This window comes from Chroicocephalus ridibundus, chromosome 6 (genome assembly GCF_963924245.1).
Source record: "Chroicocephalus ridibundus chromosome 6, bChrRid1.1, whole genome shotgun sequence".
Taxonomy (NCBI): domain Eukaryota; kingdom Metazoa; phylum Chordata; class Aves; order Charadriiformes; family Laridae; genus Chroicocephalus; species Chroicocephalus ridibundus.
The window spans coordinates 46761567-46780396 of NC_086289.1; the positions used below are offsets into that span (position 1 = coordinate 46761567).

Consider the following 18830-nt stretch of genomic DNA (forward strand, 5'->3'; position numbering starts at 1 on the left):
CATTTCTATGCTCCGTCTCCTCTTTGCTATCACGCGAAAAAGCAAGCTGTTTGTATTGCCTTTGAAGGCACCTCAATACCATTTCCATGGTAGTTTTGAAAAAATAGCTTTCATAATTCCGATTGGTCCATGATGTTAGCCTACACAGGCCACTTCTTAAATTTTCAAACAAGCAAGGCTTGTTGCTTTCTTGTCATGCTTTGTCCTATGATGTCCTTATGTTAACCTCATGTCCTCTGTTAACCACAGCAAAGCTATTTCTTTATCCTCCTTCATGCAAGCCCCTCCTCTCCTTCTCATGCTGTTCTTTGCCAGGATGGCAGAAGGAAAATCCCAGCAACAGGTGGATGCCAGTTCTCTGTGGATTGCTCTTGTGCGTAGGCCGGTCCTGTCTGTAAGGTGCCTGTGTCCCCTCCCTGTCCCACCACCTCCTGCCATGCAATTAGCCATCAGCTTCCTGGGGCAAGGAACATCTCCAGTTATGTGTTTTTTACAGCAGGAGCTGATCCACACAGGGACTCCTACAGCATCAGCGCAAACACAGGTATTTAGGCCATTTTGCCCCTCAACTCCTGCCAGCTGCACACACATCGTGCAAACGGCAATTAAAGGGGGGTGACAGAAACCGCCAACTAACTTTGCCGACGCACCTGTGGCTGTCCCGCTCTCCCAGGGTACAAGCCGGCCGCCCCGGGCGTTGTGCTGGGGAGAGGGGCTCCGCCACACCGGGGAGCGATCAGGGCTGAGGGGAGCCGAGGCCGCGCCGCCTCAGCCGGCGGGAGGGAGTACGCCGCAGTCTGCCCGTCGCTGATGGGCTGTGCGGAGCGGGGAGCTGGGCTCTCGGCAACGGGCGCTCTGCTCGCCGGCGCCGCCCCGGTACCCGCCGGGCGGGCGGACGGGCCGGGCCTCAGGGGCCACCGCCCCTTTAAGGCGGGCGGCGAGCGCTCACCTTGCCTCCTCCCTCCCCGCCCCGCCGGCTGAGGTACCGGCCCCGAGCCCAGCCGAGCCCTGATTGGGCGGCCGCCGGGCCCGGTCACGTGGAGGGGGGGGGACGCGCTCCCCACAGGCTCTAGGCCGCCATTTTGGCTGGAAAGTTTGGAATTTCCGAGCGGTGCGAGCGGGAGGCGGCGGGTGGCGCGAGCGGCCACAGCCCGGCCCGCCCCGGCACTTGCCCGGCCCGCCCCGCCCGGCCCAGCTCGGCCCGTCCCTCACGGAGGCACCGCGGCGGGTGCCGGTGGGACCCCCCGAGCGGAGCCGTTTGCTCGCCGGCCGGCGGGTGGGTCGGTCGGTCGGTCGGCGGCTCGGTGAGTCAGGCGGGGCGGCCGCCCCCGCGCCCGGCCGGCCGGCGGGGGGAGCCGCGCCCCCGCCTCGCCGCCGCGAGTCGGGCTCAAAGTTTGTGAGGCGGAGCCCCGGCCGGCGGGGGAGCGCCGCCGCCGCCCCGGAGCGCCATGCCCGTCAGGAAGCAAGGTGAGCGCTGCACGGCCGGGGCCCCCCGCAGCCGCTGCCTGACAGCTGCGGTGGTGGCGGGACGGGCGAGGGGGGGCGGCCGCCGTGAGCCGGCGGTCCGCGGGCGGTGCGAGCCCGCCGAGGGGCAGCGCGGTGCCGCCCGCGCTCTCCTGGCCGGCGAACAAAGGAGCCGCCGGGCTGGGCTGGGGCGGTCCCAAGCGCGGTGGCTCGTTGCGTGGCCGGTGTGGGCATCCCCGGTCCTCCTGCCCGGTGCGGCGGGGTCACCGGTGTGTCTGGTCTCCGCTTGCAGATACCCAGCGAGCCCTGCGCCTCCTGGAGGAATACCGCTCTAAGCTGAGCCAGGCGGAGGACCGGCAGCTGCGAAACTCCATCGAGCGTGTCATCAGCATCTTCCAAAGTAACCTCTTCCAGGCTTTGATAGGTAAAGGCTGGCTTTTCTCGGTTTATGCTCGAGGCGCTCGGTTCTTGCTTGTGTTGTGCCTTGCACAAAAGGGTATTTTGCCCTTACGTTATAAGCCATGTGTTTTTTGTCCATGTGTTTTTGTTTTGCATAGTAACACACGTGCTGTTACAGATCAACAGTTCGCTTGTTTTATGTACTTAGTGTATTTAAGGCTTGTGGCTGGCCCAAACTGCTTAAAACTGTTGTGCATTTTTTTCTTCTGTGATGTGTTATGGTAGACTAATTTATGTAGACTGTTTTTTCTCATGTCTTTATTCACCTGAACAACTTCTAAGGACTGCTTTTTTTTTTTTTGTGACTCCCTATGTAGCAGGTTAATGAATGAGTTGAAATGGTTTTAATCTAAGGTAGGATTCAGGCGAGTGTTCTGCTGAAGAATCTAAAAACACGACAAAGGGTATATATGCAGTGCAAAGTTAACTTAAAGTAAATGATAAGATATCTCTAATCCTTCAGGGAATACTACAGTCATCTTTTCTCCTTTGTTTGTTGCATATTGAAGTGTAATGAAAACACTACTAATTCTTATTTTAGAGCATTCATAGTGCTTCAACTAAAGTGTTCCCATAAGTCTTGTTGAACTACTTACATGTAATTTTGAATTTCCTGTGTGTCTGTCTGGAAAAAAAAATAAGCATAAGTACAACTTTATTTTCACCCTGCAAATTTCAATGTTGACTACCACCTGTCTTGTTCTGGGTATGTGCGTGGATTTTTTTTATTTTTTTTTAAAAACTGTCTTGAAGATCTGTGCAGTACTCCCTTTTTCTCCTGCTCATTGAATGAGATACCGATCTATTAGGCTTTGATATTCTAACCTGCAAGACATAGTTTCTTCTCATATCCACATACGTATCTTCATTGTTTTAGTAACTCTACACCTAGTAGTAAACTTGAAACAGCAGGCAACCTCATGCCTGCGGCTTCCTTCTGCAAGAGCAGAAAACAGGAACGTGTTGTTGCCTGGGTGGGCCACTTGGCCTGTTTTCTGGTCTTGTGTAGCAAGTTGCAACCATATGACCCTAGTTCTTGTTGAGTTCAGTTCATCTGTGCGTGCACAATAGGTATCATGCTTCTTGGGTGTGTTGCATTAACTTTGTGTTTACTGGTCCACTGTATGTTTGTTTATTACGGAGGTTATGCGTATATTCCCAGAATGTTTGCCTGAAAGGTGATAACGCAGAAGACTAGTACTTTCCAAGCAATTTATGCTGTCAACTTGAGTGTCTGTCCTTTAACCTGATCCTTTCTGTGGAAATATGTTGGGGGAGTTTTTGTTGTGGCAGGGTGCTCCTGGCTATTGTTTTTCTGGGAAGATCTTGTTATGGTGTGACTACTGCATGATGGGGGTAAAGAGTGGGAGGACTCCCTGGAAAAGATGCTAACTGGAGGATGCCTGCAGTTACTGGGAAGACCTTGGGTCTGCTTATGCCTGTCCTGTTTCCGTGAAGATTTGGGAGCAGGCTGGATGAAGTATTTGGTTGTACTGCAGGTTCATATTACTTCATAGCAGATTTTTAAGTGTGCCTTTTAGAGGAGTTGTGATGATCCCCAACTTAAATAGCCAGTGCTGCTCTGACAGAAAGTTTCAAGCTCGACTACAAAGTTATGTCTCATATAGATTCTTTTTCAGAAAGCATGCTACTTCTAGTTTCTGGTTGGTTTTTTTATTTTTTTATATAATACTAAAAAAGAAAAAAAGCTTCATCCATTTATTTTCTGCTTTTTCTGCCAAGTTACTGCACTATATCCAAGACATGCCTGTCCATGATAGGTGAGAATGTTTATGAAGGCTGCAGTCAGGAACTGCTGTCAACTTCGTGTATCTTTTTTAGTATAATTTTTAACTTGGCAATCAAATGCTGTTCTTTCAAGCAAAAAATAGACATTACTTTATGCACAGAAATGTATCTTTAGGCTTATAATGGGGGAAATAAAATATTCCTGAAAACTACACATTTTATCATTTTTTTGTATATTTAGATACATGTGAAGGAATTAAAGGTTTGGGTATGTTGTGTTTTTTTTTTTTTTTGTGAATTTCCATTTGGATGCTGAAGAATAAGTGGTATTATTTTCTCATTTAAGCCTTTTTAGATGTTGTCTGCTCCTTTTAATTCTATCAATAAATCATTAGTTCAGCAATCTACAAACCTGACCTGGTTCTTAAATATACAATTACGGCTTTAAATGCTTTGAATTAGAGCAATAGCTAGTCAGTGTGGACAACCAGTGTTATGAAGTTGACATTATTGCAACAGTGTTATACTTTAAGTGAAATAACTGTAAGAACTTCAAATGAGTAACAAAATTGGTAACCAAATGTGTCCTCCTTAAAACAGTCTGTGAAAAAGCCTATTTTTATGATTTTCCATGTCTTCTGTACTGTGGTATTTCCCATTGCCGTTGCTTCAACCAGCCAAATGTGATGATGTTTAGTACTTTAATTAAATGGATACCAATGGCCTGTAATTAAAATCAGCTTGACAATAGTGTCAGTTTTAAGTAAACTTCCTACTGTACAGTTTCAGAATTGTGTGGTATTTTTTCTAGCTCGTGATTTCTTGGTTGTAGTTAAAATAGCTTGTTATTGATATTCTGATAATTGGTGAGTCAGTTTATTAAGACATCAAAGTAAGATATACACATATGGAGGCATGGGATAGACTTAATTTCACTTTAGTAGAGATTTGGTATTTATCTTCAAATAATGAAGTAATAATTCTGAAGATAAGTTCTGCTTCTAAGTTAGGCATTTTTTACCTTCTTGAGAAAGTACAGGTTCATGTAAATGTACAGATATGATGTATTTATCTATTTGAAAATATAAGAGGAGGAACACTTGCAGAAGTCTAACACTTCTGAGGGGAAAAACATGTGAAGCAGTCTTCTGTTTACACACGGAATCTTTTTCTGTAATTAACGTCTGTTTTTCATGGGTTGTGTGCTGCAGTTGACCATATTGAAATAGTCTTCTAAAATAAAAATATTACTAGTTATAGCCAGAAACATGTTGTTTACTAATTTAAAAATATTTCTTTTCCTGACAATAACTAACTCCATTTGCACAGGTGTCAGAAAAAGGGAATTCTAAAAGAGTCTCTATGTACCCTGTCAATGGAGTTGGCTGTGCTGCCTTTCTTGCCTTGTCCATCTTAAGTGTTTTATATATATATATTATTTTATTGCTATGCATATAAAGACTTCGTAGTATAAAAAGGCAAATTTGACTAGGGACGGTTGAATGTGTTGAATTTCATATGTGTAAGCAGTCTAATTTATTTTACTTGGAGTCCTTTTGCATGAAGATCTGCCTTAAGAATTGTGCTTACGCGGGCTATTCCTAACACTAAATATCCAGTGTGGGAAATTTGGAAGAAGAAAGTTGTAGGGGTTTTGGTAATCCTTACTGCACTAAAGAACAGCTCCCCTCTGGTAATCATTAAGTTTTTTTAACCATAGTTTGGATCCCTGAGCTGTATGAATTGGATGCAATGTATTAAAATCCCCGTTAATATATTTTTACACACCAGAGAAAGAAGTCCTGTCTCTAAAATTCTTGTAAAATTGATGGTTGCATTAAGATAAACTCTTTGTTCAGATTTATCAACAGTCTAACCAGGGCTGAAACTTAAAGGAATATAAAACACATTCTGCATCTTTCTCAGCTCTGTCTGCACTGGCTTTCTGAACTGAATTAGGGGAATGGAACAACCCTAAATTTTGGTCTGAAGTAGACTGGATTGGGTCAGCACTCTAACTAACACAAAGGGTTAGTACCCTTTGGAGTGGATTGACCACACTTCTGATAGATGCCATGTGGCCCCAGTTAGCTGAGCTGTGTGTGGCATTTCTGTAGACATTCTTGCTCTTTTAGCTCCCTCTCAATTATCCAGCGTGGAAATATTTTCTGTACTTGCTGGCCAAATTAAAATCAAACACAGTTAAAGCAGAAGCTCTTCTTCATAACTGAAACCAAAAGTACTTGCTCTTGGGGAAACTTCAGTTATCAGCTTTTATTTCAGTGATATAGTTAGTTAATAGAGCTAATGGCATGATGACACGGTTAACTTTTCAGATCAGCTCAGGCCTTGGAGAATTTTAGTTTTGAGTGTGTGTTATTGTGTAAGACTGCTCTTCAGTTAACTTGAGGAAGTTACTTTGTGAACTGCTTCCCATTTTCTAAGTGTTACTGAGGCCCTAGTACAAGTTCTTTCAGACTCAGTTGAATAATATTTACATTAAGAATCCAGAAATTCTTGACAGTAAGTCGAGGATCTAGTTAGATAGTGAGTATTGTTTTGTTTTTTTTCTTTTATTAGAGGAAAGTTCAGAGGGAATTGGGTCCTCTCTTATATTGGATACTACTGAAATTGTTGTGGATGCTAAATAGGGTATTTTCACATAGAAATCTTACCCTTGCTGCGTTTTTGTGACTTTTTCCCCAGATTGCAGCTTCTGTAATACAACATCTTTGCTCACATTTGAGGTTGAAATATCCATGGATATAATTCCTGCAACTTCGAGGTGGTTGTCTGCTTTTAGGACAAGTTACCTAAGGGTGTGCTGTTGTTATGCTTACTATGGTCTCCTTCTGAACCTTATGCAAAAGTTGGTCAGTTTCAGAGAGATTTGACCTAGAGTTGTGTCTTCAAAGGTAGTTAGTTACTTGATTATTTTAATATATTCTTCTTTTTCTAGATGGGGGGAGGATAAAACATTTTAGTTGGTGTCCAGATGATTGGTGTTTTAACTTAGTCATTGTTAGGATGCTTACTGCCATGTAGTTTGTTGTTGCTTCAGAATGTCAGTTTTTCTAAGAACTGCGTGTCTTCCTCTTCAAGGAACGTAATAATGAGTGAAACAGTCTCATTGCTCCTCCTTCTTAAAGCATTACTTCTTGTTTTGTATGTATGTAATGCACACAATAGCATGGAATGTTTTGGGGTTGTGTGCTTTAAGTGTTTTCCATGCTGTAATCTGTGTGTGTGTGTCAGTGCAATGCAATGAATTTTTGGGATTAGGTGCTGCTTTTGGTAGCCTAAAATAGCAAGTAAGACTAGTGTAAGTTGAGTAGCTACTGGTATGCAGAGAAATAGTATTGTGGCAAAAAGACTATCCCTGTGGTTATTAAACTGACTGTGTATTCAGTGTTGAATAGCTACACTGTAGGATTTATCAATTACAGTATTATTCTCTTCACAGGGTTACCATTAAAAGGGGCTATTGACAAGAAAACTGTCAATTAATCTGTTCATCCAGGGCCTGAAAAGAAAGTCGAAGCTGGGGATAATTGGTATAACTTCCAGATTTTGTGGAAGTTTATCTTCTGTCCTGTTCTTCTTGTTTCACTTTCTTCCCTGTGTTCTTTGACCTGTGTTCCCCAGTTGTGATGCCTGTCTCCTCCCATGCTGCTGCATGCCTGGCTTTGCTCCTAATCTCCCTCAACATTTGCTTCAGTGCTTGGGTACAGTGTAGAGGAAGGGGGAAAGCACAAGAGAGGATATTTGGTCTTAATTTTACACCTGCTTCCATGATGATCCCAGCAGCAAGAGCAGAACATCTTGTTCAGCTCTGCAGCTGGAGTGCCTTCTGCCTCCTGTGCATCTGGTTGCCTGTGTTTTGAGGGATGGTGCTTGTTTTGGTGCAGGTAGAATGAATCTTCAAAGAAACTGAACTCTAGCAGCATACTAGCAGTCTCCTTGCACAGATGGCTTCCTGAATTATAACTAGGCCAAATTTGCAAGAATGGTAAGAGACAGCAGAAGGTGTAGGGCTGACACTAGAATAACCTCCTTAGCTTCATGTTCCCTCTCCAAATTAGGGGAGGCTCTAGAGCTCTTGGGTAAAGCTTTTATAGGAATCTTGTCATGGGCAAGTATCTTCCCAGTCATGTCCTCAAAAAAGTGGAGCTATTTTGGCTTGGAGTTAAAAGGTCAGTCTAAGACAGAGATGCAGTAAGGAAAACTCGTGGAGAAATTGTACAAGCATTGCAAATTTAAGTCCTGTTTGCAGAAACGTTTTAGAATTTGGCTGCAGGAAATGTTCAAGTGTTGCTGCTGGTGGAAATGCTAGTATGTGGTATCACCCATCCTTTTGTTGCCACCAATGTTGGATAATTGCCTTGGAGTCTATGAGCTTACTGTTGGTAGAAAAAACCAGTGTGTACGCCCTCTCTTTTAAGCAGAGCTATGCACCTGTATGAAAGCTCAGCTTGGAGTGTTGCGTGAACTCATCCTAAAAACAGGGTGTGTTTTTTTTTTTTTTTAAGGCATTCATCTGGAGAGAAACCTCCTCAGTCCTGTACTGGCACCGTTTAGGGGACATCCTACAAATTAGACTTGCTAGTAACACTTCCTTTGGCCTGCCAGGTTTTTGTTACCACTAAAGACAATAGTAAATACACACTTTTAAGAAAAAGAAGTACACTGTTATACTGGCTGCTGATTTGCTACTGGAGTTGAGGTAGTTGGAGAAGGTGGATAACTGGGAGTTCATTTTTAGTTTGTTTTTTTTTATGCTTAGGTTGATGACTAAGTGTGCATGAGGTGGTACAAAATGGAAAAGAGTTTGGACAGCAGAAGGTTGTGCCAATTTTTGGCAGTGTGATGACAACTTTAATTTTTTTAAGTTTTTCCTACCTTAAGTTCTGAAGACCCTGAGAAGACCCTGTGAGTTTCTGAAGGCAAATTGGAAAGAGAGCATGTGAAGATATGGTGAAAGAGTGATTAGTAAGCAAAGAGGAAAATATGAATGAACAGTTTGGAAAGTGTAAATGGACAGGCTGGAAAGGAGTTGAACATGTCTGACTAAAAAGCAGCCAGAGGAATAAAAGCAAACAATTAGATTCGAGGTTAGATGAAGATGGTTTCAGTTGAACCCAAATTAAGGAGCATTTGTGTTTGAAGTGGAAAATAATATAATCTGTAATTTGAGTTAAGCAAAGAAGTGTGTGGAGAAGTTTGGTTTAAAGGGTAAGACACAGTTATTGAAATGAGTGGAAGGGCTGAGGTTGAGTGGTTGGATGCTGCCGCTCATCGCAAAGGATCTGGTAGAACACAGCATGTGTGGTGAGAAAGTTGCACTGCAACTTGCAACTTTCATTTTTTTAAGAAGTCTTGATTGTGCCAAGCAGTAGTTGGTTTAACTTCTTCAATAAGAAGAAAAACAAACAAGCCAAACCTACCCTGAAAGGGGCTTGTGATGAGGCTGGTTTTCACTTTTCATAGTATGAATGCAAACATTTATTTTGCCCAGATACATACAGGCACCATGACACGACACAACCAATGAATACACAAAGAGAACACTTAGTTGACTCTGGTCATTGGCTTGGTAGATGGATATGAAGCTTTTCTTTGTTTTTGTACTTTCTTGCTGACCACTAATCGTATACTTTTCAAGTCTTGGTTTACTTGTGTTAAATGGATATTAGCTTGATATAGCAGGTGAGGTAAGCATGCAGGATTGAGAATTTGTTAGAATTAGTAGGAGTTGCTTTACAACTGAAGATAGAAAGTCCTGTAGCGTTGGCAGACTCTTTTGCCTGTTCTGACAGTGACTCTACTTACATTTTTGTCTATACATTCATTATGTAGGGCTGCTAAGAATTTGGCAGATGCCATACATCTCAAATTGCCCTGAACTGAAATAACATGTTGACCTTTGTTTTCCTTTCTAGTAGTTTTAAGACTTAAGTTTTCAGTGCTTCAGGTGCTTTGGAAAGAACCCCTAAGAAAGATAGATGTCTCTTCCTCCCCTCTCCCCTAGAATTAGAGAAGCACCTAGTTTGTAATGGGAGGACACCTCTTTTTACTGGACGATGGACAGGTAGTCAAATTCTTAACAGACCTGTTTGTTTATGAACTTGCCCATATTTGAAAAAAACACAGGCATTTGCATGTGCTGTACTCGCATGAGCGATGTCTGAGAAGAGGCAGATCAATGATGACAAAGGAATTGCTCAGATGGATGGATCTTCAAGTGAAATACTAAACTGAAATAAGTCAATTTCTGAAAGAATTCATAAGCTTCTTGGTTGCTTGCAAGCCTGAGGGGAGCATGGTTGCACTGAAACGTTCTCCTGAACAAAGCTGGTATTGAAATGCTTTGTGCTGTAAAGTTTGTACATTGATGCAAATGTATCTAGTGGTTTTCTGACTCACTGACTTTGACATTGGCCAAAATTGGTTTGTTCTGCTCTTGAACATCTATCGGAAAGGAATATGTCATTGATGTCAGTGCAGAATTAACTATATAGCTGGAGCACGTAAATCCTGGTCATGCTGCTGTGCAGAGGACCTCAACAGGCTGGAGAAATGGGCTGACAGGAACCTAATGGAATTCAACAAGAAGTGTAAAGTCTGGGGAGGAGCAATGCCGTGTACCAATATATGCTGTTTGCCAGCCCGATGGAAAGCAGTCTTGTAGAAAAGGGGGTCCTGGTGGACACCCAGTTGAACATGAGCAAGCAGTGTGCCCCTACAAGAAAGGTGGTGAATAGTGTCCTGGGCTGTATTAGACAAAGTACTGCCAGCAGGTCAAGGGAGGTGACCCTTCCACTTTGCGTTTCAGAATGCAAAATATGAATTTAGAGCTCATAAAAAATGAGCAAACAGAAAACAAACGTGAACTTCCTAAATTAATTCTTGTTCATGCACAAAGCTGTTAAATACATTAAAATTGAAAATCTTCAAATGTGGATACAATTAATACCTCATATATGAATGTGGTTGTTAGCTTCATGTGTATTGTGGTAGCAGTTTGCAACTTTGTGTAGTATACCATGTAAGGGCAACAGGTCACTGTTTTACATGCACAGTGTCCAGTGCAGTCTGTTGAAGTAATTGTGTCAGTGTTTTAGTCCTTGAAATGTTAAGCTTGTGTGGAATTTCCTGGCATTTATTTAAGAAAAAAAAAAATTACAAACCAGAAATGGTCAAGATGCTTAAAGCATAAAAATGCAAAGCCCAAAAACAGTAGGTTACTGTGATCATTGAAGGACTGCTTTTAGTTTTTTTTAAAAATACTTTCAATGAGTACTAAATGCCAATTAAATTTTAGTGATTCCCTCAATACCATAACATTAAAAGTCCTATATCAGAAACCTAGAGAACATCATCATGTAAAAAATTACAGTGAGTTGCTTAGTACTTGTTGGAAAGCCAAAATATATTAAAATATGGGCAGGGAAGGGCAGGGAATGGGAGACTGAGTGGTACAGGGAATCCTTCCCATGGAGATGTATGATGTTGATAGTTTCTTCCTCCTCATTGTGTTTTCTTGAGGTTATCTGCTAACATACTCTGTGCTTCATTCTTTCTTCATTACTTTTCAGTTCCATGTTGCATTTGAATTCCTTGTATATACGGTGTTTTTATATATATGCTGGATGCTTGTTCTTTGTTCTGTTATCCCACAAACTGTTTTTGCCCAGTTCTCAAGGTTGGTTTCCTTTGACCAGTAATTAGGAGTTGAGGAGTTGTTTGTAGCCTTGAGGCCTCTGATATCATCCTGTGCCTTTATTCTCAAGGCCTCTCCTGTCATTCTGTGCATGTGCTCCCCTCTGCAGTTTTTTATTCTGGAGTCATAGGTAATTCATTCCCTATAGAATAACTACTTGTTATTGGAATCTGTTAGTTACAGAAATACACCCACCCACTCTTGTTTGTATATACGCTCTATGTGTGTGCATGTACTTATGTATAGCATTTATTTAGCTTCGGACAATTGTGTAATGTAACACCTATTGGTTTTACGTGTATTTATATATAGTATATATGGAATGCATATATAACATTTATATGAAAAATATATATTTAAATATTATCTATGTATAAGCTGTGTGTATTTATATATAAGTATTTATGAAAATAGGTGTAACATCACACAATTGTCTGAAGCTAAGTAAAAGCTATATAAATTAGATAAGTCACCTGGTCTTTAGATAATTGCTGTTAAGAGTTGGACAAGCTAAAACAGAGCTCCACACAGGCCAAGACAAGTCCAAAGGCCTGGTTATTAGCTTAGCATGAGGCCCGTGGCCTTTTACAAGCAATGTCAACACCTTGTTTATGGGGTTACACTGTTCTCTTAAGAAAATGCCACTAGAGGTATCCCATCTTTGACTTGCAAAGTTACAGCTATCAAAAGGTTCATGTGTAAGTGAATACAGAGAATAATTCTGCTCAGCTTTATTTTACTAGCTGGCTATACTAAAATTACATATTCCTTTCTGCAGGAAAGGTGTATGTGGAGAACTTGGCTCGACAATGAGATTTTTAGAACATGCATGCATCTTAAGTTTCCTGATTACAAGTGTACTCTCTGTTGAATATACAGCAAAATGTGTCAGACACTCCACATACCAGTAGAAGTGGCAAGCAGAGACCTTATGTCTGATTTCTAAGGAGCACGGAATAACTCTATCTGAAGGAACGGTGTCATGTTGATGGTTGTCCTCAGTGGCAGATCGTCTAGACAGAATTGATGTAGGGTCTTGAAGTGCCATGAAATATACTTAATTTAGGAGATGTTGTAAGAATTTGTTTGCTTCTGCAATTCTGCAGTTCTTTTAATTACTGTGCTGTGGTTTTTAATGAACCTGGAACTCCCTTGTGAAGCTGATTTGGATTTCAGTTTATATTCGGTAGATAACTTTTTCTTGTTTGCTTTAAGAGTGAGCAGTTTTAGCTTCTAGTGTATCATGTTACTGGTGAACGAACCTGTTCAAAGAACAAAACTAAGATGAGTGGGGAATACGAGAAGGGAAAAGAAAATAATACACCAGCAAACCGCTTGTAGTTAGTTGGTCAACTTATACTGTAATGAGTACTGGAAAAAAATACTCTGTGTGTCACCATTGCTTAGCTTTTCACATTACTAATAATTTAAATTATTATAAATACTAATATGTTATTATAATAAAATAATTTTCTTTTTCATGTCTTAAGAGTCCTCCTTTTCAGAACTGGTGGTCTGTCACTTGCTTTATATAGACTTTTATTCTTGTTGCCATCAAACATACTGCTGATTTGGCTGCTTAATGTGGATTTACTTAAAAGCTGACCAGGGTGATTTTCTGTGTTGCCCACCATTCATCACTTTCTGTCACTTTCACTTTCCTGAAACCTTGTGCTCCTATTTTTTTCAGTGTCAGTCAGATGTTCTTTTAATGTTTCCCCACTGGTTAGAAATCTTCCCTGTCTTTATTTCCTTTTACTGCTGTGTGATATCTGATTTGAATTATTTCTCTGTAACTTAGCTTGAGATATAATTTGTCTTGAAATTAGTATGAGAGGAAAGGTCTGGGACATGAAAAAAAAACACATCCAGCTTGAAGAGGGAATCTAACCATAAATTTAAACTGCTATTTGTAACAATCAGGAAAACTTTTCATATACTAATAATGCATCCACAGCTAATTATGACTTCAGAAGATATTTAAGTGTGTTCATGCGATTAAATATGTTTTTGAGCTGATACATAGCAGTAGACCAGCAGAAGAAATTTTTTAGGTTAGATTTAGTATGCCCTGACTTTCTGACTTTAAAAAATGGAAATGTCCAGCACTCATTCATTGTGTACCTAATGCATTCAGGGTGCATAGACTGCTTACCTATACTCATAAGTACTTAATGTTTGCATTCTGAATAGTGAAATTGTAAATCTATGTTTGTTTGGTTTGTTTGTTTTTTAAAGATAGATATTATCATATAGACACCAAGTTTCTAGAAACTTTTTTTGAGAGTTTGGAGCAGGTTCAGGATAGAGAGAAACTAATCGCCATATTAAGTGGTATTTACATTTTTGACATCTTTCAATAGTAAGTCTATTGTGATGTCCTTCATATAGAAGTGGAGGAGGTGTATGGGAAATAATGTGCTTTTTGAAACAAGTTATTCTGAAGTATGAATAAATGGCTACCTTCTCTGTCAGGGACTTAAAAGAATCATAGCAGAATGGAGAATCAGTGCCCTAGATTTCTGTTGCAAAACAGTTGCACAAATAACCCCTTCCCATAAATAATGTAATAATCTTCCTGGCTTGGTTGCTGTGGATTGCAGCTATAGAATCAACTTAAACCACTGCCTATTTTAATATACAAAGTACTCTCTATTGAGGGGGGGAGGGAAATATCTGTATTTGGTGTGCTTGATTGATGTATTAATGTTAATGCAGCTACAAGATAAATTTACAACTGAGGGAGCTAATGTGAAAGATAGATTTAAAAGCAATTTGTATCTCTTAGGCTGCTTTGCTCCTGTATATCTAGGTCACTTAACATCTTCTGCAACCCTCACTGCTATTTCTTCCAATCAGCAGTGCTAAGAGCAAGTATAACTTTAAAAATTAATGTAAGCAGTTGATAGGAGTTTGACTCTTGCTCAGAGAAGAAGATACAAATGGAACTTGAGAATTGCAGTTTTCTGAAGTGGTAGAGAGCAGGAGTGCAATGTCTATATAAAAAAAACAAACAACCTAAGACTGGAACACCAGCAACAGTAAGACTTCTCTTATTTGTGTGGTCTTTCTTTTGTGGTGCAGCTTTATAAAGGAATTAGTTATTGTGCCTCTGTTACTGACTCTGGGCAGCTGCTGAAAAGCTACAAGATTTGGCAGATTAGAGTCCTCCTAATCCATGGCTGGGTCCTATTTACTTCTTGGGCTAGCTGTGTCTCTATGTTTGTCTCTTATGAAGTTGGTGTAATTAAAACCATGAGTTTACAACTCCTGTTTAGCAGATTCTTACTTTGAAGAAGAGACTAAAAGCTTTCCAAGACAATGTCTTCATTTGTCTACTCTTCCCTTAGCCTATATTTTTTCAGATTTTTTTTTAATGTGAGCGTTTACAGATGTGATTACAGTTGTGGTAGCAAGTTTCATGTGCGTATACTTCCATAGAAACACATCTGATGCTTCTTTAGGTTGTGTTATTTCTGTTGTTGCTTCATGTAGTTGACAGGATGTCAATAAAAACTAGTGCAGACAGATTCTTATTCCCCAGAATTTTCCATTTGAGTCTTCAGGAAAAGCTGTTTATTAGCTCATAAGTATGAGCTGTAATTCATACTGTTAAAGTCTCATTGTATTTATGTTACTTAGACTGAAAAAGCAGACTATGAGCCACCCTGATCAATCTCCTTTTGCTTAACTTCTTGCAGCTTCTTGCAAGTTCTCACTCTTGCCGATTTCATCAGTATACTTCTATTTCTGTGGACATTTAATTAAAAAATATACCCAAAAAAGACCTTCTAATATTGCCATTGAGCAGTAAATTTCAGATAGCCAAAGGCTACACTAGCTGAAGTTACATATACCATAACTTGAAGCATGGACACTCATCCATTCCACTGCTCCGCTGCAGTTATTCTATATGCTTCTGCTGTTCCTGCTGCAGATCGTTCTGCCAGGGTCAGTGGCAGGAGCCCAAAGTGAGCAGGGACACACAGGCTCTGAGATGTGGGGCATAGAGAGTGCGTTGCGTCTCCTGTGGGGAGGTTCGTGTGATCTTGGTGATACAGCTTTGTTTGTAATAGGTAGATAAAGTAGTAGGTATCTAATTTGTTTTGCAGGAGGAAGATGTTGTTAAGATCAGAATGTTACAGAAACTATAAAGCCTAATTTCTTAATTTTTTCACATCTTTGTAGATATTCAAGAATTTTATGAAGTGACCTTATTGGACAATCCAAAATGCATCGATCACTCCCAGCCATCTGAACCAATACAGCCTGTGAATACCTGGGACTTCTCCAGCCTTCCAAGCACAACAGTGACATCAGAAACACTGCCGAGTAGCCTTAGCCCAAGCGTAGAGGTATGATATAGAAATCTCTGGTTTATTTTTCTTGTTGAGACTATTAGCTCAACGTTATTCTCTACATTTCCTTCATTTTATAAAATATTTATTTCCATAGAAATCTTACATTATTAATATCAATAGTCATAGGGGATTTAATTATTGAAATGTTTAATAACAGATGCGCGCATTTTGCTTATTCAAAAATTTATAAACTTGTTTGTCAAAGGTACCATTAAGTGACCATTAAATTGGATTTATACTTTGAATTTGGAACCTCACTGACAGGCTTAGTATGTTTGTACTCATCCATACTGACGACGCTTCAGTCATTACTTCATTAATAATTTGAGAAATCTGAATCTTTCTGATAGTAAACTTGGGAAATCTGTATCTTTCTGATAGTAAACTTTTCCATCTGTTCACTAGAAGGTCTCTGCTAATTATACAGCTGTGTTTTGGAAGGACTGTTTTTTTGAAAATTACATTAATCCAGTTGTCACTAGTGAGTGGTGAGAAAACTGAGCAGGGAAATGCACATTGATATATATTTTCACTAGATGAAGATCTTCCTGCCTAAGTTAAAGTTACAATATTGCTTGAATTTTTTTTCATCGGACCTATTATTTGTCACCAAAGAGGTGAACTTTGTTTCAAGTGTGCCCTCAACAGTAACAGCATTGGAAAAGGTGCGTGGACTTCTCTGTAATAACTGAAGGCAGCGTGCTATGATGACCCACTTTCATGAAATTGTCCTAGAGCTCAGGAAGAGCAATGGGGGAGATCAGCCAAGGGACCAGTGCTGCAGCCTGTAGGGAAGCTCGGGAGCTTGTGGTACCCAGCAAGACAAAGTGGTGCCTTACTGAGTGCACTGGATCAGATGCTGTTTGGACTATGTAAGAAAGTCCACTTAGTGGCAGAATGTAAGTACTCATGTGATGTGGTAGTGAGTTCATGCAGTTAAAAAAAAGTGCTTGTGCTTATTGTAGCTTTTCTGAAATTTGTCATATTGAAGCTGTTATGAAATGTGTCAGAAATGCCTTAAAGGAAACTATAGAGGAAATCCAAGAGTTGTGTTGTGTTCTCTCAGAAAGTAGAAGGTGGCTAGTAGATAAAAGATAAGGTTTTTAACCTAGCCAGGGATGAGAGTTATATAGCCAAGAACAGTCATTAAAATCTCTTTACATGAAAAAACTGAGCAGCCTAGGTATACCATATTTTTCAGGTTTTTAGGTAATTGAACACTGAGGGATTAAAAGTCTACTTAAACTTACATTGTAGGAATGGATTATTTTCCCTTGATTTTTGTGAATCTTGATTATACACTGGAAAATTTAAATTATGTCTCTTTGGAATCTTAGTCACCTGAAATTGTGTGGAGAAGGCCACTGTCATCACAGTCACCTTAATGAAAACTTTCTCTGTTGTCATTTTTGGAGAAAATGGAGTAATGCTAGGTTATATGAGAAATAGTATGGAAAACACCATTGTGATATTTAATTGTATGCCATGATCTAATTCTTAGGCTTAGAGCTGTAGGACTTCTCTTTCTAAAGGTATGGTGGAAATGGAGTCTTTTAGAAGCAGGAGGAAAATGGACTGTAGATAATCGGGTAGGCAAGGATAGGCGAAGTTTATTTTGTCTACTGAGGTGTTTTAAAATAAGCTGGTTCTAATGCGTTTCATGTTTGCATGTGCAAAGGACTTAATGAGGCAATTTCAGAGTCATTACAGTTGCCCTTAGTCACGGAGGATGGATGAAGTTCCAGAAAATAACAGATGGGCAAACACTACCTTTTAAAAAGGGCCCATATAGGAGCAAGGCAGGAAAGGAGGATCCAGGTTTAACAGGTACAGGGAGTGATTCTACAGTCTTTTTTTAGCTCCTTAAAAGCAATAAAGGAGCCAAATAATAGCCATCATAGTTGTTGATGGTAGTTCTGTCAAACTTAGTTTCATTCTAATGTGGTAATAGTTCTTGTGGTAGGAAGAAACAGTAAATGTGATCAGTTCTGACTTCGGTAAAACTTTTGTCGTGGTTTAACAGGCTATCTTTGGAGATAATAGTTGAAGTTTCTAAAAAATGCATCCTAGTTTGAGTTATTAGTGAAAATATCCTGATTAAATTAGAAATTAAACCCTGTGAGAGGAGTGGTATGGTGCTGCTTCAGAAGCTAAGATTAGAATGAAGCCTGTAGCAGTCGAAGTAATTAACGGGCAGGCTGTAGTTCAGCAGGACCGAGTACGGTGTCCTGCACTCTGGTTGTACTTCAGCAGCAACCATAGAAGTTGAATAGCTAAGATGTGGTTTCTCAGAAAAGATCTGGGTCATTTTTGAATCTCAAGGTGAGTCAACCATGTCATGTTAATACATGAAAAGAAATACCTTATTAACATAAGAGTGTAGTGTAAAACTTCTGTTCTATTTAGTCTGCATCAGGCTTTGCTGGAGATACTGCCAAATTTAAGGGTACTATGGTGTAAAAAAGATGTGGAAGAATTTAAAAATGCTTAGAAGAGATTGACAAGGAAGATCTAAAGCTTGAAAAGAAATTAAGACCGATGGAAAGATTTGATGCTGCTTAAAAGAATTGAACACTTAATTGTGAAATAGAATTTTCCTGTGTTTGTAGGCAAATGCGAAAAAGGAAGATAATCTTTTGGCCTATACAAGAATTATTAGACTTACACTATAGTAATAGGCGTAGCAAAAATGTTTTAAATGTTTTCTTAAGCACCAGAATAGCTGTACATGGGCAACCTCCCTTATTGAAGGTCTTTAAAGGCAGCTTAACTGTCTTAAATGGCTTAAATATTTGGGTTTTTTTTCCCCTCTAGTATACCTAATACAACAGTGTAATGAACTTGAGGATTTATGTACCTAGCAAGCCATTTTGTTGTTAAACGTGCTTCTAATTCCAGCATCTGGGATTGTGAAGGAAATATCTGCTGCTGTGAGTTTTGTGTTGCGATGTTCCAACTGTAGCACATGTTCTCTGCTTCCCCTATGGCGGAAACCAGCTGAAATCTCAAGTATAGTATAGGGCATACCATTAAATCCAGGCTTTGTGATGATTTTCCTTCTGGCCCCCTCCAGAAAC

The 18830-nt window shown here is 40.3% G+C and overlaps 1 protein-coding gene across 9 annotated transcripts in view; it reads left to right on the top strand.

Moving 5' to 3' along the window:
- The first annotated feature begins 1051 nt into the window (after positions 1 to 1051).
- The window catches only part of DLG1 (discs large MAGUK scaffold protein 1), a 163111-nt gene continuing 145332 nt past the window's right edge, over positions 1052 to 18830 (top strand). For 6 of the 9 annotated variants that reach the window (XM_063338641.1, XM_063338643.1, XM_063338646.1 and 3 more), the window contains exons 1-3: positions 1053 to 1467; positions 1757 to 1888; positions 15581 to 15747. In XM_063338641.1, the coding sequence (XP_063194711.1) occupies positions 1449 to 1467; positions 1757 to 1888; positions 15581 to 15747 (318 nt within the window). In that variant the 5' untranslated portion in view covers positions 1053 to 1448. Of the gene's footprint in view, positions 1468 to 1756; positions 1889 to 15580; positions 15748 to 18830 lie in introns of all 9 variants that reach the window. The other 3 variants (XM_063338639.1, XM_063338640.1, XM_063338648.1) reach the window with 2 other exon arrangements.